Consider the following 25,403-nt stretch of genomic DNA (forward strand, 5'->3'; position numbering starts at 1 on the left):
AAAAAAAATGAATTTTTTGAGAACATAATGTGTTTAGTTTTTGTTTTTATTCTATTAGGCTGCGTTTGGATGGGGTGTAAAACTCGGTTCGGTGTATTTTTACATTCCAGCCCTATTTTGCGGCCGTTTGGATGGCGTGTAAAAATAAACTGAAAATAGGTGTAAAAGTGATTTCTGATTTTTTTTTACTTCGATTATCGATGTATAAATGATATTTTCAATGTAAAACTCCATCGAAGTAAACAAGGTGTAAAACTTTGTATCAGCCAACGACTCTTCGTCTCCTCTGATCCTCTCTCTCATCATCAAGCACTTCACTAGCACCCTCACCGCCGTTTTGTTGGTCACTCCTCTTCCACTCCCTCCCTCTCTCTTGCTCTTTTTCTTCTTTTCTCACCATCTTTCACATATTCAAATGCCCTAATCTCATAACACAGGACGCTCTCAGATTGTCATCATCCCCATCTCGCAATGACAGAAGGTACCAGATCTAGAGCTGGCTACATCGTGGCCATGTTCATTACTATAACCATTACCAATGGCGCTACTCGTATCGTTCCTATAACTCAAATGGGAATGGTACCCTATACACATTGGAACATTCAAATTCAAAACCCTAGCTCTGGCTCCACCACCACCAACATTCTTGCTCCATTGACTCTCTTATCCTTCCTTCTTTACCCCCTTATCGGCATTCCAAGCCAGAGGCTTGGAGCTTCTTATGTCGGAGCCTCCACGCCGTACTTGCCAAACTGGGCTACTCCCCCCCACATGGATTCCACCTCGACTAGGACTACTTGGCCATTTCCGGAACTTGTACTCCCCAACTGAGTTATTGTGTGAACAAGGGGTGCTACTAACCTTCCGAAAAGCTGCCCCTCTAGTGGCCATCTTTGGTCGGTTGCCGTTATTCCTAGCTGAACGTCTCCTGGAGAATGGCCATGTATTGATGTTGAGCTCTGCTGCATTCGCGCCACTGCTACTTTTCCTTTCTTTCTTCTTGTCTTTATCTCTATCTTCATGATTGTTGGTGGTTGTAGAGGATGCCACAGCTGTCGCTTTCCTTTCACCCTTCTTGAAAATGTCTCCCCATCGCTTGAATATCGAAAATACAGGCGGTGACTCGGATAACAAAGCTATTGACTCTGGTCTTGGCCTAGGCTCTGATTCGGGTTCTGGAGAGTGCATTTCCTCTGCATTGGGTTTGGATTCTAAGTCAAGTGGGTCAGAGTGGTGGGAAGGGAGGTGGAGCGGGAGTAGAACGCCATCAACGAATAATTAGTCAGTAGAGTGGAGGTTGGGTTGTGGAAAGGATGGGTTTCTGACCATCTAGAACTTGAACTCAGGCGAGTTGGAAGCGCTACTCCTCCTTCCATTCCTGTTGGGTGAGAGAATTTTGTGGGTTGCAGGTGTTTGAGCTTCTGGTTCAATTCTGTGTTTCTCCATTGATGCAATCATGCGAGAGCCGGCCAGAGAGGGAGAGAGAAAGTGTGTGAGAGGGGAGTAGTTTTTGTTGTACAGAGGTGGGTGGTGTGAAGTTTCTTTTTTTTCCTCGAGAGTTAGCACATGGTTCCATGCAGTAGTTCTCACGTGGGCTTTTATTCCAAAACGGTTGAATTTGGCATTAACAAGCATTTTTTATTTTGGGTGTAGTTTTACAACCTTGTTAATTCCAAACACACATAAAAAATACTCTCATGATTTACACTCTTCTTCCAAACGCACAACAGTATAAAATTAAACATTGACCAGTTCAACTTTTGTGATGATACATCTGGCCGTTTTTCATTTACATCGGTGTATTTTTGTATTTACACCAAAAACAAACACAGCCTTAAGGAAAAAAAGATGGTAAAGATAATCTTAGGAATTGGTCTCTTTTTGGTAACAAGAATTATGATTATGATGGTCACTTTAGCTAATCTATACATTCAAGCAATGTTGTAGGGAGTCTCCTAAAATGCATCGATGAAGCCATTTAAATCATAATGCTATTTTCAAAGTGGGGAGGAAAAAGAAAAAAGAAATCCACCACGGCATTATAAGAACAAGACAACCGTTCTTAGTTATGGAATTGGAAGATTCAGGCGAAGAGATATATGCATAATTACCACTGCAAAGTCTTTGGTGTCTTTGTTGTTAATTAATTAATCAGTGAACATGGTGCTACCACTCGCAATCACAAAACCTTCTTGAATTGTGTTAACATTTGAATAAAAACTGAATGGGACCATCTAGATTTAACATGAAGTACACACTAAAAACACAACTTGACAACCTAAATGAAAATTTTGCTGAAAAACTAATTTAATATATATGATAAGTATTTTGTTCCCTATAAACAGTGGCTTTAAATGTGTAGAAAGATATCTATTTTTCCCATGCTTAAGTTTTCACTCGTGGTTATGCACAGCTTGAAAGGGTAGTTTGAATTGAGGGGTAATAATTTGCTTGCAGCTTTTTGACTCCATTCTATTTCCATAAAACAAATCTGGTAGACTGTAAACCATTAAAACGATCAAACAAACTAGTTAACTAAAGTTTTCTAAGCAGATCACACACCCTTCGCCTTGATTATCTTCCTTCCAAGTTATAATATTGTTGATATTGGGTCTGTAGTAAATCTTTGCTTTAACTTTCCTGGGTGGATTATTGACTTTCTTTTTCAATTTCTCTACAACCATCTTTTGCTCTTCCTCTGTCAATCTAGAGTTTCCCTGTGGAGGTGGTTGTATATTCCATTCTCCCATCATCCTCCCCTGTGGGAATTGTTGGACCAAATGCCTGAATAGAGAATTCATCCTTTGTGCCATCTCATTATGGAGAACAAGAACTCTTATTGAACTACCAAGCCATTCATGTTGATAGTAGTATATCAGATGATGATACATAACAAAGAAAAGAAGGTATAATAAAGATAAATAGCTTGATATATAAGATAATATCTTGGACATTTTATTGATAACATAAAGTTTCAGAGCAAGTTCTAATCTCAATATCCAATTTCAGAATTACTTTAACCTTTGTTTCTCTCAAAAAACTTTTCAAAGCTTGTTTTCTATTCTGTCATTATCATGTAATTTAATCAGTTACTAACTTAATGTTTATATTTTTTACATTACTAAAGCTGCTTGAAAATTGAAGAGGAAAAAAGAAAAGCCTATATATTGTTATCCAAATTTCAAAGAATTTTTATATTTGTTATGCTTTTAATATTTTTATTGCTTATTTTATTTTTAGGAATGGTAAGAATTGAACTAAGAACCATTTTTTCTAATAGCATAAAGAACAATAATAAGATAATTCAATTGGCAACCTTTTCTATTTTGTTTTGTAGAAGCTTAAACAAAAAAAATATATATTTACTGATAAGAATATGTACTACAAAATAATTGTTTGCTTTTTTTTTTTTGTTCTTTGCCATTTTCCATAACCTAGGAGACTAGGTTCTTTACTACCGTGTAGAATCCCTATGCCTTGACAAATTCATGTATCTTGTAGAAAAGAGTGAACATGGGCTGGATTGCTGTCATTTTTTTTCTTTTCTTTATTGTTTACATTTATCCACTCCTATTGACTGTTCTTCCATCTTCTCTTCGTCTCATTTCTCTTCTCTATCTCTTTCTTTCTCATTGCTAAAACCTCTTTTTCTTGCACAATCTACACAAAATCCTTTTAACCAGAATTGTTTCTTGGATTGACAACTTGCTATCAGAGCCAAGTTTTGTGCATAATTCTTTTTCTCATGTAGTCTTAGTCCAACCGACTGCATGAGATAGTTGGAGGGTTGTATAATATTGCTTCTTGTGCCCTGGTTCGTTCAGTGGTTTTGGGAGAATTTTGTTAATGCTGCCCAAGTGGTTCACTGTTGACTTGGGGAAGATCCCAAAGTCAAAGAACCAGAGAAATGAGGAGATTTCAGTTTTGGATTAAATCCTTGCTTAGGATTGAAATGTTGGAGATTTATGTTCTGTTGTTGATCCTAGAAGGGGTTGACTGCATTAAGTTTTACCTTAGAGGAATGAGTTTGTTCTCTATTTGCTTGTTCTTTTCATCATGGGAAGGTTTTCAGGAAGACTATACACCAATTGGCTGCATCTGTAATTGTTCTTAGCATTGTATAAGTCTCCAACATTTGGATTGAAATGTTGGAGATTTATGTTATGTTGTTGATCCTAGAAGGGGTTAATTGCATTAACTTTTACCATGGAGGAAGGAGTGGGAGATCTATAGTTTGTTCTCTATTTGCTTGTTCTTTTCATCATGGGAAGGTTTTCGGGAAGACTATACACCAATTATTGGCTGCATCTATAATTGTCCTTAGCATAGCATAGTGATTATTTGCTGAAGTTAGGTCTCTGTGTTGGTAAGTTAATGGAGATGTTTGGAGCGAATTTTAAGCTAGGTGGTGATACATATGTGAGCCCAGTAGCTGGTGACCTATTTGCTTCTCAAGTAACCCTTGCTAAGTTGTACTATTGAGATTATTCCATTATTAAGCCATAGTCATACCCCAAAGGAAGACTAGTAGTGTTTAGATCGTCTGTTTCACTCTTTGTAGCCCGTTGAATTCGTGCTTAAGAATCCCTTCGCCTCGACATGATTGATCTCTTCGCCCCTGTCAAGGACACTGGAAACGAGATAGGTTAGAATTGCCTCTCAAGCCAAGCCTGCATTCGGAATCGGTAGAAAAGCCGTCAATCAAAGGCCCAAAAAACCCCGGGCCCCCAGAATCGGTTTCGGGTGACTTCCTTCCTTTTTGCCTTTTTTTAGTAGGGGCAGTTAGCAGCAAGAAAACGGCTGCGCTACCGCGCAACGGCTTGAGCGCTAGCGCGGCTAGCAGCAAGATGAAAAACGGATGCACGCGCTAGCGCGCCGCCGTTGCGCGATTCAAAGCCGTTACTTGTCGCGCTAGCGCGTGCATCCGTTTTGAATCTTGCTGCTAGCCGCGCTAGCGCTCGTCGAGACCAGAGAAAGAACGGCTAAATACAGGCATTTAAGCCACGGTTCAAAGCCAAGGTTAAAACAGTCTGCAAGCCTCTCGATATCGGCCTTTCTTGGAGAGCTTCAACCAGTGGCCAATTTAGCTCCAAGTCTGCATATTTACTGAAAACCAGTCCCCCGCTGACCCGAAGTGATTTAGAAAGATTCTTCTTTCTCGATGGTGATCGGTCATGGTATCCATAGCGTTGCTTCTTTTGCGGCCAAATCCGGATTTCGTTTTGCTTCTCCCGGTCGTCGAGCCTGATCGACTCGACTTTCCCTCTCGCTCGACTCAGATAATGATGAAGCTCGAGCTCATCTATTGGGAAAAGGAACAAGGAGAAATGGTTGAAGTCAGCGAGCGACTGTTACTCCGGGTAACTGCGGGCCAATCCTTTCTTTCTTTTGGCTCGATCGACCTTTTCCAAGAAGAATTGGTTTTAGTCGATCGGTCGAGTGGTCAAATACCGAAGCTAGGGGAGACCTGTTTATGGATTGAACTTGATTTGAGTCTCTTCCCTTACACCTGAAACCCTTCCATCTTACCCAGCAAGGGATGGATAAGACGACACACCATATCCACTCATCTTGCCACCACTGAAAGTGCTAGATTGGAGGAAAAGAGTGCCTCATAAGTTAGCGAGATCCATCAACCCTCAAGCGCCGGGGCAGGCTTTGTTCTCAATCGGCGAAGCCTCGTTATCGCTGTTGGACAGAAGAGTATATTTCATTCTTTAATCTTTTATAAGATTCATTCATTATATTACTGATCATGTAAACGGAGACCTTTCTAAGGTTCCCTAGATCTTATCCCACCAAGGTCAAGGTGTTCAGATCCAGCAGAACAAGCGCCCCTTCGGATCATCAGTTCCATGTTGAATGATGAGGAAAGAAAGGCCGGGAAGTCCAGCTTTATGGGAGAAAGGAGGAAAAGTATGTATGTATCTGGGGGGTGGGGGCTATGTATGTAGAAAGGGATCAGTCTCTATCCATCCATGAGTCAACAAGCTTTCTCCTCTTTTGAACCCTTTCAAGCCCCAAATCCTTGTCCGTGTCCGGTTCCTTAGTTGACGCCAGCCCTCTCCCCTAACTAGCTTTATTTGTAGTTAGGAAGCGGAAGCTCACTCGCTTTAGTAGCTAAGGCGAACGAACACAGAAAGCATAACATAAGTTAGCGTGGTTTTTTCTGTAAGAAGGAGCCTACCCAGCTCCTGAAAGCCCGCCCTGGGTCTCTCTCCTCTACCTTAGCCCCATTATCTTTTCAGCTCACTTATCTTTTCCCACCCACCGCCCTCCGCTCAGACGGCTCTTCCTGACCCTCTCTTGTCTTGCGCTGATCGAGACCAGCTATCACTCTGAGATTGATTGGCTGAAACCTAGGAATCGATGAATTGCTCTCCGCTAATTTGCTCTCGATGACGGTGGGCGGAGGGTGGGATTAGATTATAAGTTCGGGACTGCCACTTTAGCTTGCCTGGAAGGGATGTCTTGTTGAGGAGAACGAAGCCCACGAGATAGAGCTCTCCAATTCCGGATTAGACTCTCTCTGATCCCCCCACTTATATTAGGAAAAGAATTCCTGTTCGGACATTCGGTTTCCGCGGAAGATCAAGTTGGTGAGCCGTGTGATGGGAAACCTTCCCGCACGGTTCGGAGAGCACTGAATTAGAATGAGAGGTTCACCACCACATCATTGCATGCAAGGGGAGCTCGCTCGATTCGCAGATTGGTCCGACTCGTAATTCACTTCCGACTCCGTGTTCGATAGCCCGACCGTAGTGATGTTAATTACATCCATAAGTAGCTTGGTCCATCTTTATTCCATTTCATATATGTCCGAGGATCCGCATAGCCCTCGATTTATGTGTTATTTATCCATTCCTACTTTTTTTATGCCAATGTTGATGACTGGAGATAACTCTCTTCAATTATTCCTGGATGGAAGGGAGTAGGTCTTGCTTCATATTTGTTAATTTATTTCTGGTTTACACGACTTCAGGCAGATAAAGCAGCTACAAAAGCTATGCCTGTCAATCGAGTAGGTGATTTTGGATCAGCTCCTGGGTGATTACCTCTAGGCTGTAAAGATTCACATTTGAAAAGGAGCCAAATTTCTGGGACCCTAAACATGCTAAGTGGGTCTAATTAATTCTGTGCAACCTGAAATCAGCCAGAATTTTCTGTGGATGAAGACTTCAAAAGAGATCCGGGATAATGCCTCTGAGACATAGTCTCAGGCTCTTAATGTGGCTAGAGCTTACCAACACCAGCATCTATTAATTTTGCAGATTCCCATTCATTTTTTTCATTTTTTTCTGTTATTAAGTAAAGGTGTCAGAGATGTGCATCTGATTCAAGACTATAAGGCAAAGATTCAGAATGCAATGTTGTTGAATGGATTGGTTGCTAATGATCAGGTTGATTTTCTTTATTTTTTTCCAGATAATCAGGTTGCCTAATTTTCATTTCTGTTTATTGATAATCAGGTTGCTAAGGTGAATAGGTCTGGGTTCATGACAGGTGCAACTCAGGTGCTATGGGTTTTGGATAGAGATAGGTTCATGAACATGTTTGATTTTTGGGATTGGGATGCATAGGTATGGTGTTTTGAGTTTGAAACTGGTACGAAACAAGTATGAGTATGGCGTTTTGTGTTTATTGGAGAACATGGGCTGGGTTTAAAATATATATATATATATATATATATATATATATATATATGGTGTTTTGAATTCATGGCAGTACCTTGCTGAGTTATGGCGTTTTTGGTTCATGGGAGGACATGGGCTGGGACCAATTTATATAAAGTATTAATTAATATTAATATATGTAGACAAACTCCTAGACACGTGCTTTACATTTAAATTTAATTACAACGTTCAACTAACATTTGTCTCGATGCATGCAACCAAACGTATGAAAAAATAGACTGTTTACACGGTTGGTAACCAAACAAATTGAAATGCAATCGGTCTTGTAATCCGATTTCCATTTGAATAATTGCATTCACTTAAACCGCTACACATTTGAAATGTAACATACATATTTGTACTTGCACCCATTTGGGCTTCATTTGGAAAGATTACAAATACAAATATATAGAGCAAGCGCAAAACTTTGAATTTTGTATTATTTTGTACATATTTGTATTTGTATTCCTTCCAAACTGACTCAATTTGGAAGGAATATAAATGTAAATTTGTAGAGTGCAAAATCTTGTATTTTGTATTATTTTGTATGCATTTGAATTGTACATATTTGTATTTGTATTCCTTCCAAACCTAGCCTAAAGGAAAATCCATGATACTGAAAAGACATGGTATTGAAAAAGATTTAGGGAATATAGTTGATAAAGGCAACTTTTAGGCCCTAATATCAATAAAAGTAATATTTTTAATAAAATTTCAAAAATATGTTAATTTTTTAAAAATAATATCAAATAAGGTCAAAAATATTGTTCATCTTCTTACTCTTGCAAATCATTCATCAACGCCACCACCTGCAGCCGCTTTCAGCAACGCCTCTGACAACGTTACCGGAGGTGGGCGGAGGCAAAGGTGGCGATGGCGGCGTTGGTCAGAGGTAAGCTTACCTAGGAAGCTGTTATTCTTGAAACTTCGAGTACCGACCCTCCCTTAATCTCTCTTTGGCCAAATTAACTTGGTCTCCTCGTAGTTGTTCAATTTCAACGATTGGCCATTGCACCAGTTGTTTCCCACTTGAATCGAGGTAGAGATGCCTTGGGATTGCCTGCAAAATGGATCCCATAAGATTTTATTGATCTTCTCCTTCCTTTTGATTAAATTGCCCGACTTCAGCTAAAGGGCATCGACAGAGGAAATTGAAACCGTTGACCCAAGTGAAAAATTGAGCCACTTTCTGATTCGGAAAGGATCACTGGAAAGCGAACTATGAGAAATAAACTGGGTCTGGGAAGCATGACTGGAGACTGGGAAGAAATCTGGGCATTCCCACATTCCGGTGTTGTCCGATGAATGGAGTGGGTTTTGATCTTGCCAGAGGTGGGTGGAGGCGGAGGTGAACGGAGGCGGCAAAGGTGTTGCCAAAAATTGTCAGAAGCGGTGGCGAGCGGCAGTGATGAAGACTGATTTATAAGAGAAAAAATATGAACAATATTTTTGTTTTTATTTGATATTATTTTTAAAACGTTAATATATTTTTAAAATTTTATTTAAAGTATTACTTTTATTAATATTAGGGCTCAAAAATTATCCTTATCAACTATAATCCCAAAGATTTAACCAATCAAAACCCCATAAATTTTGATGAAGACCCACCTATTTGATTGGTTACTACTTTTGTCAGTTGATTGGTTATAACTTATAAGTTTAATTTTAAGGTACCATGTCTTTCTATAGTCGAACTCATTTTATTAATATATAAATTATATATGCATTTCTTTAATTTGTTCATATTCAGCTTGTTCGGCAGGATTGTACATAGTTGAACTGAGAACACGAATTGTAAACTCTCTAGTATCTTTTTTATAGACATAAGTGAAACATGTAAATCTTGTCTATTCTTCTCTATGTTTACATCTTTTTTCTTAAGTAAATATATAAAGCTTGAAATCTGCAATTAAAACAATTTATAGCTAAGCTGCACAATTCTTAGAAATGTTAAATTTATCAAAACCATACTATTTGTTGTTTTGAATCTTCATGTATATGACACATTACCCCACCTAATTCTTCATTTGTCTTTTATTTTTAATTAAAAGCATATTTATTCTCATTTGCCCCACACCTATGCAAATAACCTGCCTAGTCTTTTTCTTTTTCCCAAAAAACCAATCTTTTTACATTTTATAGGGAGTGTTTGTCATTACAAATTAATGGTTTTGTTTTCTAGAAGAAAAAAACAATTTTTACGTCAGCAATCTTTTTTACTTACATGACAGTTGTTTCGTTTTAAACTAAAGAAAACCATTGAACACCTCATCAGTAGAGGTGTAAATCAGGTTGTGCCGCCTGTGGTCCGATATGGCCTGGTACGATTTTGGACTGACCTGGCATGGCACGGCATGACAGTTCATGGACTATGCCAGGCCCAGTACGATGGTCTGTGTCGTGCTGAGCTTGGGGTTTGAAGTCCACAAGCCAGCACAGCATGACACAATCAAGCGGGCCATGCTGCCCACGGCTTGCATGCAGCAAGGCCCATATATATATATATATTAATTATAATTATATAATAATATATAATATATTAATAAAATAAACAATTTTTTTTAATTTTATTATACTAATTTATTTAATTATTGTATATATCAAAATTCATATAAAATTAAAATTTTAAGTTTTTTTCAATCTTTTTAAGTTAATAGGCAAAAACAGCTTTAGCCGGTCTATAACCCGGCCTTGACCAAGACTTAGCCCAACGCTAATACCCAACCTCCAAAATTTTTACCAAGGAGAGCGCCACGACCCACGGGCCAGCACGCCGGCCCACTTTACACTTCTACTCGTCAGTCGTCACTTCGATCCTTAATTAATATAATAGCATTAATTGACAAGAAAAATTATAAAAAAGCTCCCATGTGTTTATGATAATCCTATAAACCTCCGCTGACTTTTGATCCAAACAAAATCCTCCCCTTACATCTTGAAAAAAAAAGGAGGTGCAAATTAATACCTCTCCTATTAGTTTTACAATAATGTAGACATTGTTATTACTGAACTGCCCCTCCTATTTCCTCTATCTCTTTCTCTTTTTCTTTGCTTATTTTTGCAACCCAACTAGTGAAACGTCATTGCCAATTGCACATGTTTTCTCTCCTTTTCTTTTCCCCTTGTCTCTTACTTCATCCAATTTTTTCTTCTTGTTTTTCCTTTTTATTGTCTTCGTCCTTATTGTTGCAGCCAATTTAGTTGCAACCTCTTTTTAAGATATAATTTGAATTATTAATTTTCACTAATTCAATTCTCTTATTTTCTTTTAAGATACACCAATAAAAATTTAGAAAATACAAAATATTTATAAAATATAGAACACAATATTTAATATCTAATATTAATCATATTAAAAAATATGTATAATAAACTAAAATTGTTTTTATCTTTCTATTGATAATAAAAATAAAATACAAAAGTTAAAAGAATAGAACACAATCTTTAATATTTAATATTAATTATATTAAAAAAATAAGTGTAGTAAAATAGAAATGTTTTTAAAATTTTATTAATAATAAAAATAAATACAAAATTTAAAGTCAATGAAAAAATAAAAGGGTTTCTTGCAGATAAGGGCAACCTTTTGCCCTGAATATCAATAAAAAGTAATTTTTTTATAAAATAACTAAAATAAAATAACTTTTTACAAAAATATCAAAAAAGGGCAGGAATATTATTCGTCGTCTTTTCTGTATTCATGCGAAAAAATGTGTGCGATGTTAAGTGGTGAAAGATATTTACGCCGGAGCATAGCTCCGGCATCAATCGGTTCGTAATAAAGGAAACTATCCCCAAACCCCAATTCTTTTGCCCAGTTGCACGTTTAGCTGCAATTGGGCTTAAGAAGAAAGCATTGCGCCAGATTCCGGTAGCAGTGTATGGGGGGAAGAGTATTCAGGCCACCGAGTGCCCAATTTGTCTGGGAGAGTTTGTGGACGGTGATAAGATACGCGTCTTGCCTAAATGCAGCCATGCTTCTACGTCAAGTGAAGACACATGGCTGGTGTCACACCCGTCGTGCCCTACTTGCCGGCATTCATTGCTGGACCGCCCAACAACATCTGATGCAGAAGATGCCGATGAACGAGTTGGGCCGCCAGAAGGTGGGTCCGGCCGACAGGGTGGCGTCATAGTAGCTGTAGGCTTGTAGCGCAGCCAAGTTGATGGTGTTGATCGGAGCTGAGCTGCCTCTCTATTCATCCGACAGAGCAGAGCTGCCTAACGTCGGTGTATTTGATGTCGTCACCGTCGTTGTATCCAATACATTGAAATTCGATGTGCGTGGCGTTGGCTAGAGGGAGTAGGCGCCGGATGATGCGGCATACCCGGATAGCCGAGGGCTGGCTGCCAACCGGTAGCCGAATTGCCAAATCGGCATTGCAGAAAGCTCATTGTTGCTGTGGTTGAACTCGCGAGGTGGGGCTGGAGTGTTTACTGAATGTGGCCGAACTTCTAACTTGGTAAGTAGAGAGTGATTAAGCAATCTAATCCTCCATGAACTAGAGGGAGAGCAAAACCAGCACCAAGATCTTAGAAACAGTATCGGCCAGTATGAACTTGGTGTCCATGGGTTGTTTTGAGATATGAAGTGGAATGATAACACCGAAACAGAAAACACGACAACCAACCGATTGATGCCGGAGAATTCCTCCGGCGTAAACATCTTCCACCACTTCACCGAACCATGCGGAACCATCGCACACATTGAAAAAGTTGTGTTATTTTAGTTGTTTTATAAAATATTACTTTTTTCCCTTATCTGCGAGAATTGTTTTGGTGTTTCATGTTTGGCAAATTGATAATCGCATGAATTTGGGATGGAATAACTTCATTTTACGAACCACACGGCAATTTGACTGAATTTGGTCTAATCCCATCAACGACCTCATATCACCCAACATGTACATGTAGTTAGGGTGTCAATTGGACTCAACTGGACTGAATTTGGTCCAATGGACCGTCTGATCTGTTTAAATTCAAAACATGATTTAGATTAGTTTCAAGTCAAACCCTGTTTAAATTCATTTAGATTTGGATTAGTTTCAACTCAAACCCGGTCCATTAACACATATATTCTTATATCAATGAACCAATCCAGTGTTGCATCTGAATCACACAATCTATATTCAACCCCAAAGTTGTCGAGATAAAAATAGGGGAACTAAAATCATTTCAGAACATGTGGTTCCCAAACACCACCGTAAATAAATCAATGCAGGAAACCATTAATTAAGAGCTAGAAACCAGGAGGTGGAGGGGAAACAAATCAGACGCCCCCAATATCAAGTGATCGGGACCAAGGTTCGATACGTCTCCAAAAGGAGCGATACCGAGTTTTGCCAAGTCTCTGAGAAATGCATTGCACTGATAATCTGATATAATAACAAGAAGAAAATAAACAGTTCTGAATTTTAACTCGTTCATGGAAAACTATTTTAATATATAAACATTTAAACTGCACGGCTTAATTTTATCGTAGTGAGCATTCATTCCATGCCATGCACGTGCGTGGTTTCATTTCAACAAGTAGTGAGAGCCTGAGACTAAGACGAGGCTCATCAACCCAACAAACTAAGGATATTACGTATACATATATGATATATGTAGAAGACTCGACCTACATTAATATGAAAACCGTAACGATAATCGTGTTACGATACAACCGCTTCAACGGAAATTCCCTCTGGCTCCATATCCGGTCCCGGTGTTTCCGTCGTTTCCGCCACCCTCTCCAGCTCCCGTGTCATCGTTCCCAGTGTCTCCGCCGGTATTGCCACCCATTCCAGCTCCAGCAGTGTCATACACCACGGTGGTTCTGGCCACATAGACGTATCCAGCTCCATCTCCGGTGTCTCCGCCACCCATTCCAGCTCCACTGTTATCCAACCCTGCGTCGGTTCCGGTGGTCATGTAGCCGTATCCAGCCGGATACCCATACCCAGTTCCAGCCCCGGCGCCTCCGCCACCCACCCCAGCGTAATTCAACCCCGTGTTGGCTCCCCCTGTGTTCGACCAGCCCGCACCTTGATTCCACCCGTAGGTCTGCCCACCTAGGCCACCGTCTCCAGACGCCAGACCAGTACTGTAAATACCACCACCACCACCGGCGTTGCTTGCATTTCTATCTCCGCCTCCGCTGTTACGATCACCCTGTTGCTGCTGCTGATTATCACCGGTATCGGTAATCCTGCCCGCCTGCAAGAGTTTCATGATTTAATGTTACACTCCCACCGTATAAACCCAAAGAGATTCAAAAGTAAAGAAAAAAACTCGAAATTCCTATCAGACGTACAGCAAAAAGGAAAATATAAGAACCTGGTCTCTGGTCTTGTCCATCCCGGACCTGGCTGAGTCGGAAACGTTTGAAGCGGAATCCCTCATGGCCTGCATTTTCGTTTGGTTTGGGTGGAGACGATGAAAGAAGATCTCGAAATCGATCGGTCGGTATCTGATTCTAGAAAACAAGAGCTTATGTGTGTTATAGCAAGCGCAGTGAGTCGCTGCTTTTATAAATGAAACAAATGATGCGATAGCTGACGCGTGAGTTACGACGTGGTGGTGTTGTTCAAGTCTTCGACTTCCTTTACAACACGTAGAGTGGTAGATAAGGTCCGCCGACTGCAGGTGAGACCCAACTTCCCAAGGATATGTGGAGAAGTGAGGCAACTCCGCTTATAATCGGAGATTCGGCAATGAATCTGCCTTGTGCACGTTTACCAGAAAGAATTAACACCGTTAATTTATTACTTACTACCTTGCTCGCAATTAAATAAGCCCACAAAGTAGTGCAGGGATATAATGGGCTAAATGTGCTATTTTTCAAGAAGTACTGGGATATTATAGACAATTCAGTAGAAGAGACAATCAAAGCCTTTTTTTTCACTCTCAAGGGAATTAAATCGAACGTACATTACACCGATCCCGAAAAATAATAATATAATTTTGTTATTTAAGCTAAACTATTTGCAGTTGATAAGAACGTTTATCCAGCATATACTCCGTGCATGCTAGTGGCTTTTGTTGAAAACCAGGATGAACCAGGATGTTACCAAGGAACCTCAAAATAAGTTTATTTTTGTTATGTAAATAGACACTAATCAACCCAGTATCCCAATTAGTTAAATCTCATTCTTCTTTTTTTGTAAGTTCAAATTATCTAGAAGGGGGTGCTCAGGGTTGAGGACTTTATTATTCTTTCTTTGTGTTAATATATTTGATGCTGCGCAATTTGAGCATTCCTAACTGGCAGCTGACTAGCTCCTAACTAGCAATGGACGGTATCTGAGAAGAAGACGGTTAAGAATTATCGAGGGATTTGTTCGGTGGAAATACTTCGATACTTAAGTTAGAATGCTGGAAGAAGCAGTAAAGAGTGCAAAGAATGTAAGTCACGCTAGATCACTGAGTTAGCTCGAGAGAAAGTTCAAGTAAGTTCAAGATATTCAAGATAAGATATAAGATACATTTTCCCCTTTGACCAAGGGGCTCTTAAATATGGGCGTTCTTGTCAAATCGGGCGTAACCGCCACTTGACCTCTGTCATAGCCATTATCTGTCAGGGCTGTGCAGGTAACCGTTGCAAAGTACTATCCAATCGGATGAGTGACACATCCTGGAAGGACAGACACGCCACCATCTGTCGAGAGATGTGGGTGCAGTTTGTCGGGCTGACAAGGACTACGCTGTTAGTCAAGAGACGTGGTGTAGTATGACGGGTACGGTCTTGTCAGATAGAAGCTTCCTGAAAATGTCGTGTCGCTTAGTAGCGAGCTATCCCGTAGCGAGTTGCCTTGTAGCGAGCTATTCTATTGCGAGCTACCTTGTAGCGAGCTCCTAGGGGTACTTCGAGGTGATTCCCCTTGAGGTTGCCCTTAGGGCAGTTTTTCTGCCTAAGTGTTGGATCGAGTTGGTTATCTCAGCTCGCAAGCTGGGATAGAGTTATCCTGGAGTATTCCCTTTCAATACATCAGGGGTCCTCGAGCTCGTGTTGTAGCGAGCTCACCCTATGGCGAGCTGTGACGCAGCGAGCTGTCCTGTGGGCTCGTTACTTAGTCGTGGTCAAACTGTGGTGCTGAGTTGTTACTTGCGCTGAGTCATGTCCAGGTGTCACCGTCTCAAGGGGTCGGGTCAAATTACCCTCCATCAATTGCCCCCACTCCTCGGGCTAAGGGTGCTACATTAGCGCGAGGAGTTCATGAAGTGTGACAGGTGGATTTGACCCAAAGTTCAAACTTGATTGACCGATCGCCTTAAATACACGCGTAGAAGTCAAGGGGTCTTTAGAACTTGTGAATGCCAAAAGACGTGCCGAAGCGTGTCTTAACTCTAGAAGACGTGCAGTCGTCATTACCTTAATCATGGGAGATGTGTAGCTAGTCACGTTTCAGATTCAGGAGGCGTGCGGTCAGCTTGACTGTGAATCATCATATCCATTTTTATCTGAGCCGTCGATTTGAGGGCGTAGTGGCTATAAATAGGAGGGCCCCAGGCCTCATTTTCTTTTACGCTAACTTGCCTTGTTTTCGGATTCTGAGGTTGTGTCTCCATCTAGCTGCCCGAGCTCTTCTCCTGTTCACACCATCTTCTTCAGTTCATTTCTTTCCTGGTGAGTCTTATCATCTTGTCAATATGTCTAGATATCCGCACCACGTCTTTTCCCGGGATGGTAACCAGGATGACGCCCCCTCGAGCTAAGGGGAGCTTGGGGGCAAGCTTCGAAGGCTTGGGAGGCCTCCGGCGAGACGACTTCCACCTCTCGGGGTAGCGAGCCCAATAGATTTGGTCCTTCCTCCATGTCGATGGAGAGACTTAGGTCCTTAGTCCTTCATTTTAACCTTCCCGGAGACCTTATCTACAATCTCCCTTCCGGTAACTATCCCTGGGAGCATGGTCCCGATGAGATCGTGATCTTCCTAGAACAGCTCGTGGTTGGCCTGCATCTTCCTCTACATCTTCTGATAGTGGAGGTTTTGAACCATTTCAACGTCACCGTTGAACAACTTCATACTAACTCCATCCGAAATGTAGTTGGGACTATCTCTTTGTTTTATGAGTACTTTCTCCCCCTCAACCTTGATATCCTCTCTACCATCCTTTGCATCAAGAATGCTTCTCCCAGAGCGCCTCCAAAAAGGCATTCCTACTATTTTTCTCCTCGTTGTGGCTTCAAGCTCTTATACAAGCTGCCGAATAGGATCCTGGCCTGGAAGTGAGACTATTTTGTAGTCCGTAACCCCGAAGGGTGGCCCTTCCCAACTCCCTAGAGGGCCACCATCCAGGATTCAGGGGTTGAGTTGGACCCCAAAGTTCAGAAAATGCTACAGTCCTGGGCAGCAGTTGGCTTCCATTGGTCGAACTACTTGATCGAAGAAAAACTCGCGTAGGCTGGCCTGAGCCCGAGTAGGTTGGCTTTTAGGTTGCGTAGTGCCTTGTAAAATTTATTTTTTTTACTGGATTAATACCTTGTGACTTTTGGCAGCCATAATGTCTGGTGTCGACGCATGCTGCCTCCTGTCCAGCAACCAGAAGCGTAAGGCAAAGAGGTCACATCCTGACTGAGCTTCCACTTCTGGCGGCGCTGAGTTCGAGTCTACTGACCCGGCCTTTGTTCTCCAACACTTTAGGTTCCACCGGTTCCATTCGAGGGAGTCGCCATGAAAGGTGGCGTAGAAGAGCCCGAGCTCCCAGTGCAAGGGCAGTTACCTTTGTCTAGGTGATCCCGCCCCTTTCCCTTTCTGCAGTTCCTTACCGGGAACTGGGAGGGTGTTAATGACTACATCATGGCTGCATGAAAGAGCCGAAGGGCGATCTGCCACGAGGAGGTCGCTAGCTAGGGGGAGATGGACCCCAAGGAGCTTGCTAGGCTAGCCTCCGCTAAATGCATGGTGGTAAGTGGGCTTTTTCTTCATTCTCTTTCTTTTCTCTCCTTTTCTCTTTTCTGACCTTAGTCTTTTGTTGGCAGGTGAACTCTGCCATCCACACCATGGCTCTCCAGACCAACATTCACTCCGGCGATGCTCGTGCTCAAAGGTCAACCGTGCAAAAGGAGAGTGAGGTGAAGTCCTTTAGGCTCAAAAGGGGAGCGAGGCTCAAGAACTGCTCGTCCGAGACTAGGAGGCATAGATCGCTCGACTATCTGAGGAGAGCGCTCGCTACCGGGAGGAGTCATCGAGGGTGGCAGCGGAGAGGGAGCTTCTTCGCCAGCAGGTTCGAGACTTGGAGTCCACGCTTCAGGGCTGAACTTGGAACTTCGACACCATGGTGGAGGCCGAGTGGGCTAAGGCGATGTGGGACTTCAAGGACTCCTAGGAGTACCACGACCTCCAAGTGGAGTATGGCTCAAGCTCTTACCGCTTTGGATTTAAACTCTGCTGCTAGCTGGTCCGGAAGAAGTTCTTCGGGCTCAACCTCGACGGCATAACAATGAAGGGTCTGGATCCTAAGATGGTAGACCTAGCAAAGGAGGAGGAGCCCGACTCTCCGGAGGATGATGATGATGTGGAGGCGGTGGATCCCAAAGGCCGGTGGCTCTTCTGTTTTTCTTCTCTAAATGGATTCCGGTGGTTCCCGGGTGTCAGAACCCGGTTTTAAATATCTCTTTTTAATGAACTTTCTTGGACGGTTGGGCCCTACTTTTCCTTTTGTTGAACTCTTCCTGGGCTGTTAAGCCCGATTTTTTATTTATATAAACAAGTAATGGAATTTTTATCTTTTTCTACTAAGTATGGTGTGCTCTTTACTTTCTATCGAAGCAATTTTATCACCTGAGTTGTTAGAGCTACATACCCAAAGTAGGATTTTTCAGTAGTTGTTACCCTGAGCTATCCCCTGGTGCTTGAGGTATTTTTATAGTATACCCCAAAGTAATTACCATGTATGCTCGAACTGTATGTTCATAGGTCGTTCCTTGTTGAGTTCAACCAGTATACCGAGATGAGCTATGCTTCATAGGGTTCACACCCGAGCTGCCTACGCCTGTGTTACTAATACTTAGCCTTTGCCAATGAAGCGGTTAGGTCTTTCACATTGCCAAGGTCTTAATTTGCTCGGCGTTTTAACACTTAGGGCTGAGGTAGTGACTTATAGTTCACGCTTGGAGTTCGCCCATGCCATAGAGGTGACTAGGTCTTATCGCACCAAGGTCTATGTTAGCTCAGCATTTTGGCCCTTAGGCTCTGGGAGTGACTCGTGGTCTACTCAATAGTTCGCCCATGCCATAGAGGCGACTGGGTCTTATCGCGTCAAGGTCTACGTTAGCTCGGCATTTTGGCCCTTAGGCTCTAAGAGTGACTCGTGGTCTACTTAGTAGTTATAGGTAATATTGCCTTAAGTTGACAATATTCCATGCTCGAGGTACTTGTTTCCCTTCTAGGGTCTTGAGCTCATGTGTTCCTTCCCCGAGCACCCATTTCACTCGGTAGGGTCATTTCCAATTCGATCTAAGCTTGCCAACACTGGGCTCAGGTACCATAATTCGTCGAGTAGGTCACCAACGTGGAGTTTCTGCTTCTTGACCCTGGCATTATAGTACCGAGCTACTCTTTGCTGGTAGGTTGCAGTCTTGATATATGCAATGTCCCTTAATTCGTCGAGTAGGTCGAGGTTGGTACGTAGCTCATCTTCATTTGCCTTGTCATCATACTCTCCTAGTCGTAGCGAAGGAACCTCGATCTCGGCTTGGATGACTACTTCTGTGTCGTAGGTGAGGTTGAAGGGGGTTTCTCCTGTGCAGTCTTCGCTGTAGTTTGGTAAGCCCATAGAACGTTGGGTAGCTCATCTGCCTATAGTCCTTTAGCTCGATCTAGTTGTGCCTTCAGTCCACGGAGGATGGCTCTATTCGTGACTTATGCTTAACCGTTTGCTTGAGGGTGTGTGGCTGACGTGAAGTTCTGTTGGATCCCCATGTTTTGGCACCGGATTTGGAATTTAATGTCATCAAACTGCTTACCATTATCAGAAATCAGTACCTGAGGTATCCCGAAGTGGCACACTATATTTTTCCAAAAAAGTTTTGTATGTTTCGAGCTGTGATTGTCATGAGAGGTTCAACTTCTACCCACTTGGTGAAATAATCCACTGCTACCACTAAGAATTTCCTCTGGCCTGTCGCTGGTGGAAACGGTCCGAGTATATCGATGCCCCATTGCGCGAAAGGCCACGGGCTAGTGAGATACTTGAGGTCGGCAGAGGGTTGATGGTGGATATTGGCATGCTTCGGGCACTTGTCACACTTTCTGACGAGCTCAATAGCATATGCTTTCATTGCTGGCCAGTAGTACCCTTGTCGTAAAGCTTTTTGGGTGAGGGCCCTGCCCCCCAAGTGTCCGCCGCATAGGCCCTCATGAGTGTCGCGGAGCACGAGCTCGGCTTCGGAAGGTCCCAAGCAGCACAGGTATGGGAGCATGTAGGATCTTTGGTACAGCCATTCGTCTATCACGACGTATTTGGCCACCTGACGCTCTACCCTTCTAGTGGAATTGCGATCTACAGGGAAGGTCTCATGTAGCAAGAAGCTCATAAGCGGGTCAATCCAGCTAGGCTCTGCTTGAACGACAGGAGCGACTTCCTCTGCCTCCCTGAGAATTCTAGGCCGAGGCAGGTTCTCTATGTACATGGTTCTCATGGTATTATCACTGGTGCTGGTTAATCGGGACAGGGCGTCGGCCTCAGCGTTATCCGACCTCGGGATTTGCCTGATGAAGTGTGACTAGAAGTTGAGCAGAGCCTCTCTTACTTTGGATAAATAGGCAATCATAGTTGGTTTGCGAGCTTCGTATTCGCTTGTGACTTGATTGACCATGAGCTGGGAATCACTACAGATGACGATATGCTTGGCTTTCACTTCTTTGGCTAGAGCTAGCCCAGCTATCAACGCTTCATACTCTGCTTCATTGTTGGATGCCGCAAACTCAAAGCGTAGTGCATACTCTAGTTTTGTGCCGCTTGGGCCGTACAGAACGATTCTGGCTCTACTGCCCTGCTGGTTTGAGGAGCCATCTACGTGAAGGATCCAGGGCTCTTCATCCCAGTTCACGCTTGGATTAACTAGGAGAGATGCCGCACTGGTTGCTACCTCACGGTGCTCGGACTCAACCAGCCTGGGAGCTTCGGGCTTGCCCGGACTGGGGGCCTCATGCTCAACCGGCCTGAGGACTTCGGAGCTGAAAGTGCATTCCGCGATGAAGTCTACTAAGGCTTGGGCCTTGATAGAAGTTCACGGCTTGTATTGGAGGTCGTACTCACTGAGCTCAATGGCCCACTTCGTTAGTCCACCAGAGACCTCGGGCTTGAGCAAAACTTGCCTTAGAGGTTTGTTGGTGAGAACAACAACAATATGAACTTAGAAGTATGGACGGAGCTTTCGGGCTGCAATAACCAGTGCGTAGGCCAGCTTTTCTATCTCCGGATATCTCGTCTTTGCTCCCTGCAATACCTTACTAACATAGCATATAGGTCATTGGACCCGATCTACCTCTTTTATTAGTACCGAGTTGACCACTTCGTCACTTGCCGAGAGGTACAGTTATAAAACATCGCCCTCCTCGGGCCGGGTTAAGACCAGTATGCTAGCGAGGTACTTTTTGAGCTCGTCGAACGCGAGCTGGCAATCTTGGGTCCATTCAAACCCTTTGCTTTTAATTGCTTTAAAGAAAGGTAGGCAACGATCTGCCGACTTGGACATGAAGCGGCTTAGAGCAGCTATCCGGCTATTCAACCTCTGAACCTCCTTCAATTTTTGGGGTGGTTTCATGTCTAGGATGGCCTTTACTTTGTCCGGGTTAGCCTCAATGCTATGCTGGTTAATGATGTACCCCAGGAACTTACCCGAGGTGACACCAAAGGCACACTTATTCGGGTTCAACTTCATGTTAAATATACGCAGAATTCCCACAGACGACGCCAAATGATGCTGCATAATCCGAGAACTCCTAGCTGGCAACTGACTGGCTCCTCAATGGAAGCGCCGATCTGAAGTGTACGGGTTGGGTCCTTTGTCGATGCTGGGATGGAGACAGTCTCTTCTATGGGCACAGCTCACTCCTCGCTCTGCTCCATAGGTCGCTCCAGCTCGAGGTCGTCGGCCACCTTGGCTTTCCCTTTGAGGGCAGTGACGTAGCATTTGTGAGACTCAAGTTGGTCACCTTGCGCTGTCCCGATTCCAAAGTTCATGGGGAACTTCATGGCCAAGTAGTAAGTGGAGACCACAACTCGTAAGGCATGGGTGATCGACCGACCTACTATGGCATTATACAGGAAGGGGTTGCAACCACTAAGAAATCGTGGTTGAGCCTCACTATGCTAGGCCAAGTGCCGACTTCCATAGGTACTGCAATCCTTCCCAAGGGCCTGACTTCCTCCCCGTTGAAGCCTAACAGGGGAGTGTTCGCGGGCTTCAGGTCGCTCTCTTGGAGCTGAAGTTAGTCGAAGGCTGCTTTGAAGAGGATGTCTGCTGAGCTACCTGAGTCGACAAGGATGCGCCTGACTTCAAAGTCATTGATCTACATCTTTATGACAAGCGCGTCATCATGGGGGTAGTGGACCCCACGCATTATCTTCTATGAAGAAGATTGGGTCTTCCATCCTTGGCCGCTTTGGGGGGTTTTGATCTTCCCTGGCGGCTTCATGAGCTGATGTCCGAGCTGTAGCTAAGGTGCAGCCCGCCACAATCGAACCTCCGACTATCATGTGGATGGTCCCCCGAACTAGTTTCTCTTCAGGGGCTGCTTCTGTAGCTGTTCTGCCTGCCTGTTGGACTTGGGAGCATCTCTGCTCTGCTCCCCCTGTCAACCTATTTTATTATTATTGCTTTGTACAAAATTTCTCAAATACCTGCGATGGATGAGCTCCTCTATCTTGTCGCGGAAGTTTTTACAATTTTCGGTGTTGTGACCATGGTCTTTATGAAAACTACAATACAAATTTTTATTTCTTACATTAGGGTCTGCCTTCAGCCGAGGTGGCCACTTCACATACGGGGCATCCTTGATCGCCATGAGGATCTCAGCCCGCTTCATGTTGAGGGGCGTGTAGTCCCTTTCTGCTGCTGGAGCTCGGAAAGGCAGATTTGGCTTTGCCCCCCCCAAGCTTGGTCATTCTTCTTCTTGTTGTCGCCCAAAGTTGGGGGCTCTGGTTTCCTCTTTCTTTTCTCAAGGCTTTGCTCGCCCTTCTACTTGAGGAACTTGGTCACGATCTTAGGCTGATTGACAAGCACGTGCCACTTGAATTCTTTATGGGTAATACCTCGCTTGGCCGCGGTGAGACAAACTGCGGGGTCCATATCGAGTATTTGCAAACAAGCATCATTAAACCGCTTGATGTAATTCCGAATGGACTCCCATTCCTTTTGCACTATTTCGAGGAGGCTTTCTTGAGTTCTTGGGCACCTCTTGCTGGTGACAAAGTGGGAGGTGAAGACTTGCACGAACTGCGCCCAGCTTCTTATCGATCTGGGCGCGAGATTTCGGTACCAAGTGCGGGCTACCCTTTTGAAGGTGGTGGAGAAGGCCACACACATGCAGGATTCACTGGCTCTTGCCAGGTGCATCTGGGACTGAAAAGCATCCACATGATCATTCAGATCGAAGGATCCATCATACTTATCCAGGGGAGGGAGCTTGAGGTCCCTTGGCATGGGGACAACAAGAAGTTCCGACGACAGTGGGGAAGGAACTGAAAGGAGAGGAGTAACTTTTACTTCATCTGAGCTTACCTCCTCCTTACCTCTGAGCTCGGGCAAGACGCGAGTAGTAGTTCGGTGAGCTCGTCAATGTCTCCGCTGCATCTTCGTCAGCTAGGTGCCGGTGCTGCTTGCTTTAGTATTACCGAGCTCCATGGGCTTGGACTGCTGATGGTAGCTCTGAACCGAAGGGCCCTGCTTGTAGTCTGCGGCTAGGACCTCGAACGGGTTTTCTATGAGTGGGAGCTTGATCTGAGAGGGCTGGGGTGATGTGGGCTTGACAGATTGGGAGGCCCTCGACCTACCCACAGGCTGCGGGGTGGGAGTGGCTGGCCTCTCCTTTCTTCCACGGGAAGAGGCTTGGCTCTTAGAAGGATCCTGGGCCTGAGAGGCTTCTCCCCGGCGAGGTCATTCGCTCTGGCGGGAGGGCTTGGTTTGCTTCGTGGCTAGGTGCCGAGGGGGAAGTGGCTATTGGACTTGAGGCAAAGAAGGAAACTACTACTGGTACTGGCACTGAGAGACCTGATGCAGTACTTGTTGCTAGTAGAGTTGGAACTGATGCATTTGAGCTTGCATGGCTTGCATGCATTGAACTAGGTCTTCCAACTGGTTCTGGTTGGTCACTGGGGGTACAACAGAAGGTTTGGAAAAGGTCGCTCCAACCGTGGAAGGGAGTGGAGCGTTCACGGGTGCCACGGTGAACTGTCTGATACAGATAGTGAGGAGTTGGGGTTGCTCCCCAGAAGCATTCTTGCTGGCACCACGTCCGGCGTTGATGGAGGAGGCCCTGAATGCTAAGTTCTCAAAAGGAAAATGTAGAAACTTAGAGGAAGGTTTTTTCGAAGCACTTACCATAGACGGTGCCAAAGGATGCTGTGCAATCCGGGCACTCCTAGCTGGCAGCTGATTAGCTCCTAGCTGGTGATGGACGGTACCTGAGAAGAAGACGGTGAAGAATTCCTGGGGGACTTGTCTGGTGAGAATACTCCGATGCTTAAGTTAGAACACTGGAGGAAGCGGTAAAGAGTGCAAAGAAGGCTAAGAGTGTAGGTCGCACTAGATCACTGAGTTAGCTCGAGAGGAAGTTCAAGTAAGTTCAAGATATTCAATATAAGATATAAGATACCTTCTCCCCTTCGACCAAGGGGCTCTTAAATGTGGGTGTTCTTGTCAAATTGGGCGTAACTTCCACTGGACCCCTGTCATAGACATTATTTGCCAGGGCTGTGCAGGTAACCGTTGCAGAGTACTATCCAATCGGATGAGTGACACATCCTAGAAGGACAGACACGCCACCATCTGTCGAGAGACGTGGGTGCAGTCTGTCGGGCTGGCAGAGACTGCCCGTCAGTCAGGAGACGTGGTGCAGTAGGACGGGTACGGTCTTGTCAAATAGAAGATTCCTGAAAACGTTGTGTCGCTTAGTAGCAAGCTATTCTGTTGCGAGCTACATTGTAGCGAGCTCCCAGGGGTATTCGAGGCAATTTCTCTTGAGGTTGCCCTTAGAGCAATTTTTCTGCCTAAGTGTTGCAGCGAACTGGTTATCTTAGCTCGCGAGCTGGGATAGAGTTATCTTGGAGTATTCCCTTTCAGTACATCTGGGATCCTCGAGCTCGTGCTGTAGCGAGCTCACCCTATGGCGAGCTGTGACGTAGCGAGCTGTCCTGCGGGCTCGTTACTTAGTCGCGGTCAGGCTGTGGTGCTGAGCTATTACTTGTGCTGAGTCATGTCCACGTGTCACCGTCTCAAGGGGTCGGGTCAAATTACCCTCCATCAATATCTATTAAACTAATGAGGAAAATAGAATAGGGGACCGGTGATTTACTAGGGAGTAGAAATGTTGATTGAAACTGGTTCCAATACCCGAGAGTGAAAATGGTCTAAAAAAATCTGTGAGCAGTCACTAGAAATCGCCACCTCTATTTCGAATAAGAAGAAATCACCACCAATTGGTGAACCTAGTCGCCAAAGGAGAAGAAATCACAGTAACCTCAGCCGATTGGTGAAGGTGGAAAGTTATGTAGTGAGAGAGATGACCGTTGCTTCTATAA

General features: G+C 43.8%; 1 protein-coding gene, 1 long non-coding RNA gene and 2 pseudogenes across 2 annotated transcripts; 2 read left to right on the plus strand and 2 right to left on the minus strand.

Moving 5' to 3' along the window:
* Positions 1 to 444: 444 nt before the first annotated feature.
* LOC148872722 (uncharacterized) lies at positions 445 to 1,188 on the minus strand (annotated as a pseudogene).
* Positions 1,189 to 5,049: 3,861 nt separating this feature from the next.
* On the plus strand, positions 5,050 to 7,429 carry LOC148872723 (uncharacterized). Its single transcript, XR_016106944.1, has 2 exons — positions 5,050 to 5,703; positions 6,983 to 7,429. It is a non-coding gene; the product is annotated as an uncharacterized LOC148872723 (long non-coding RNA).
* Positions 7,430 to 8,546: 1,117 nt separating this feature from the next.
* On the plus strand, positions 8,547 to 11,826 carry LOC148872724 (RING-H2 finger protein ATL74 pseudogene; annotated as a pseudogene).
* A 1,249-nt stretch (positions 11,827 to 13,075) lies between these two features.
* Positions 13,076 to 14,147, minus strand: LOC148872725 (uncharacterized). The gene is made up of 2 exons (XM_088970585.1): positions 13,992 to 14,147; positions 13,076 to 13,871 (listed from the first exon to the last, which is right to left on the minus strand). The coding sequence occupies exons 1-2, from the start codon at positions 14,064 to 14,066 to the stop codon at positions 13,344 to 13,346; spliced, it is 603 nt and encodes a 200-aa protein (XP_088826711.1). The 5' UTR covers positions 14,067 to 14,147; the 3' UTR covers positions 13,076 to 13,343.
* Positions 14,148 to 25,403: the final 11,256 nt, after the last annotated feature.

Source organism: Nelumbo lutea, chromosome 2 (assembly GCF_056320005.1).
Source record: "Nelumbo lutea isolate HS-2025 chromosome 2, American lotus-T2T, whole genome shotgun sequence".
NCBI lineage: Eukaryota > Viridiplantae > Streptophyta > Magnoliopsida > Proteales > Nelumbonaceae > Nelumbo > Nelumbo lutea.

Bases quoted from the DNA above. Each gene is read 5' to 3' on its own strand.
- LOC148872725 (XM_088970585.1), bottom strand. From the start codon at position 14,066: ATGCAGGCCATGAGGGATTCCGCTTCAAACGTTTCCGACTCAGCCAGG. The intron at 13,872-13,991 runs GTTCTTATATTT...AAACTCTTGCAG, and splicing joins TGGACAAGACCAGAGACCAG to GCGGGCAGGATTACCGATAC.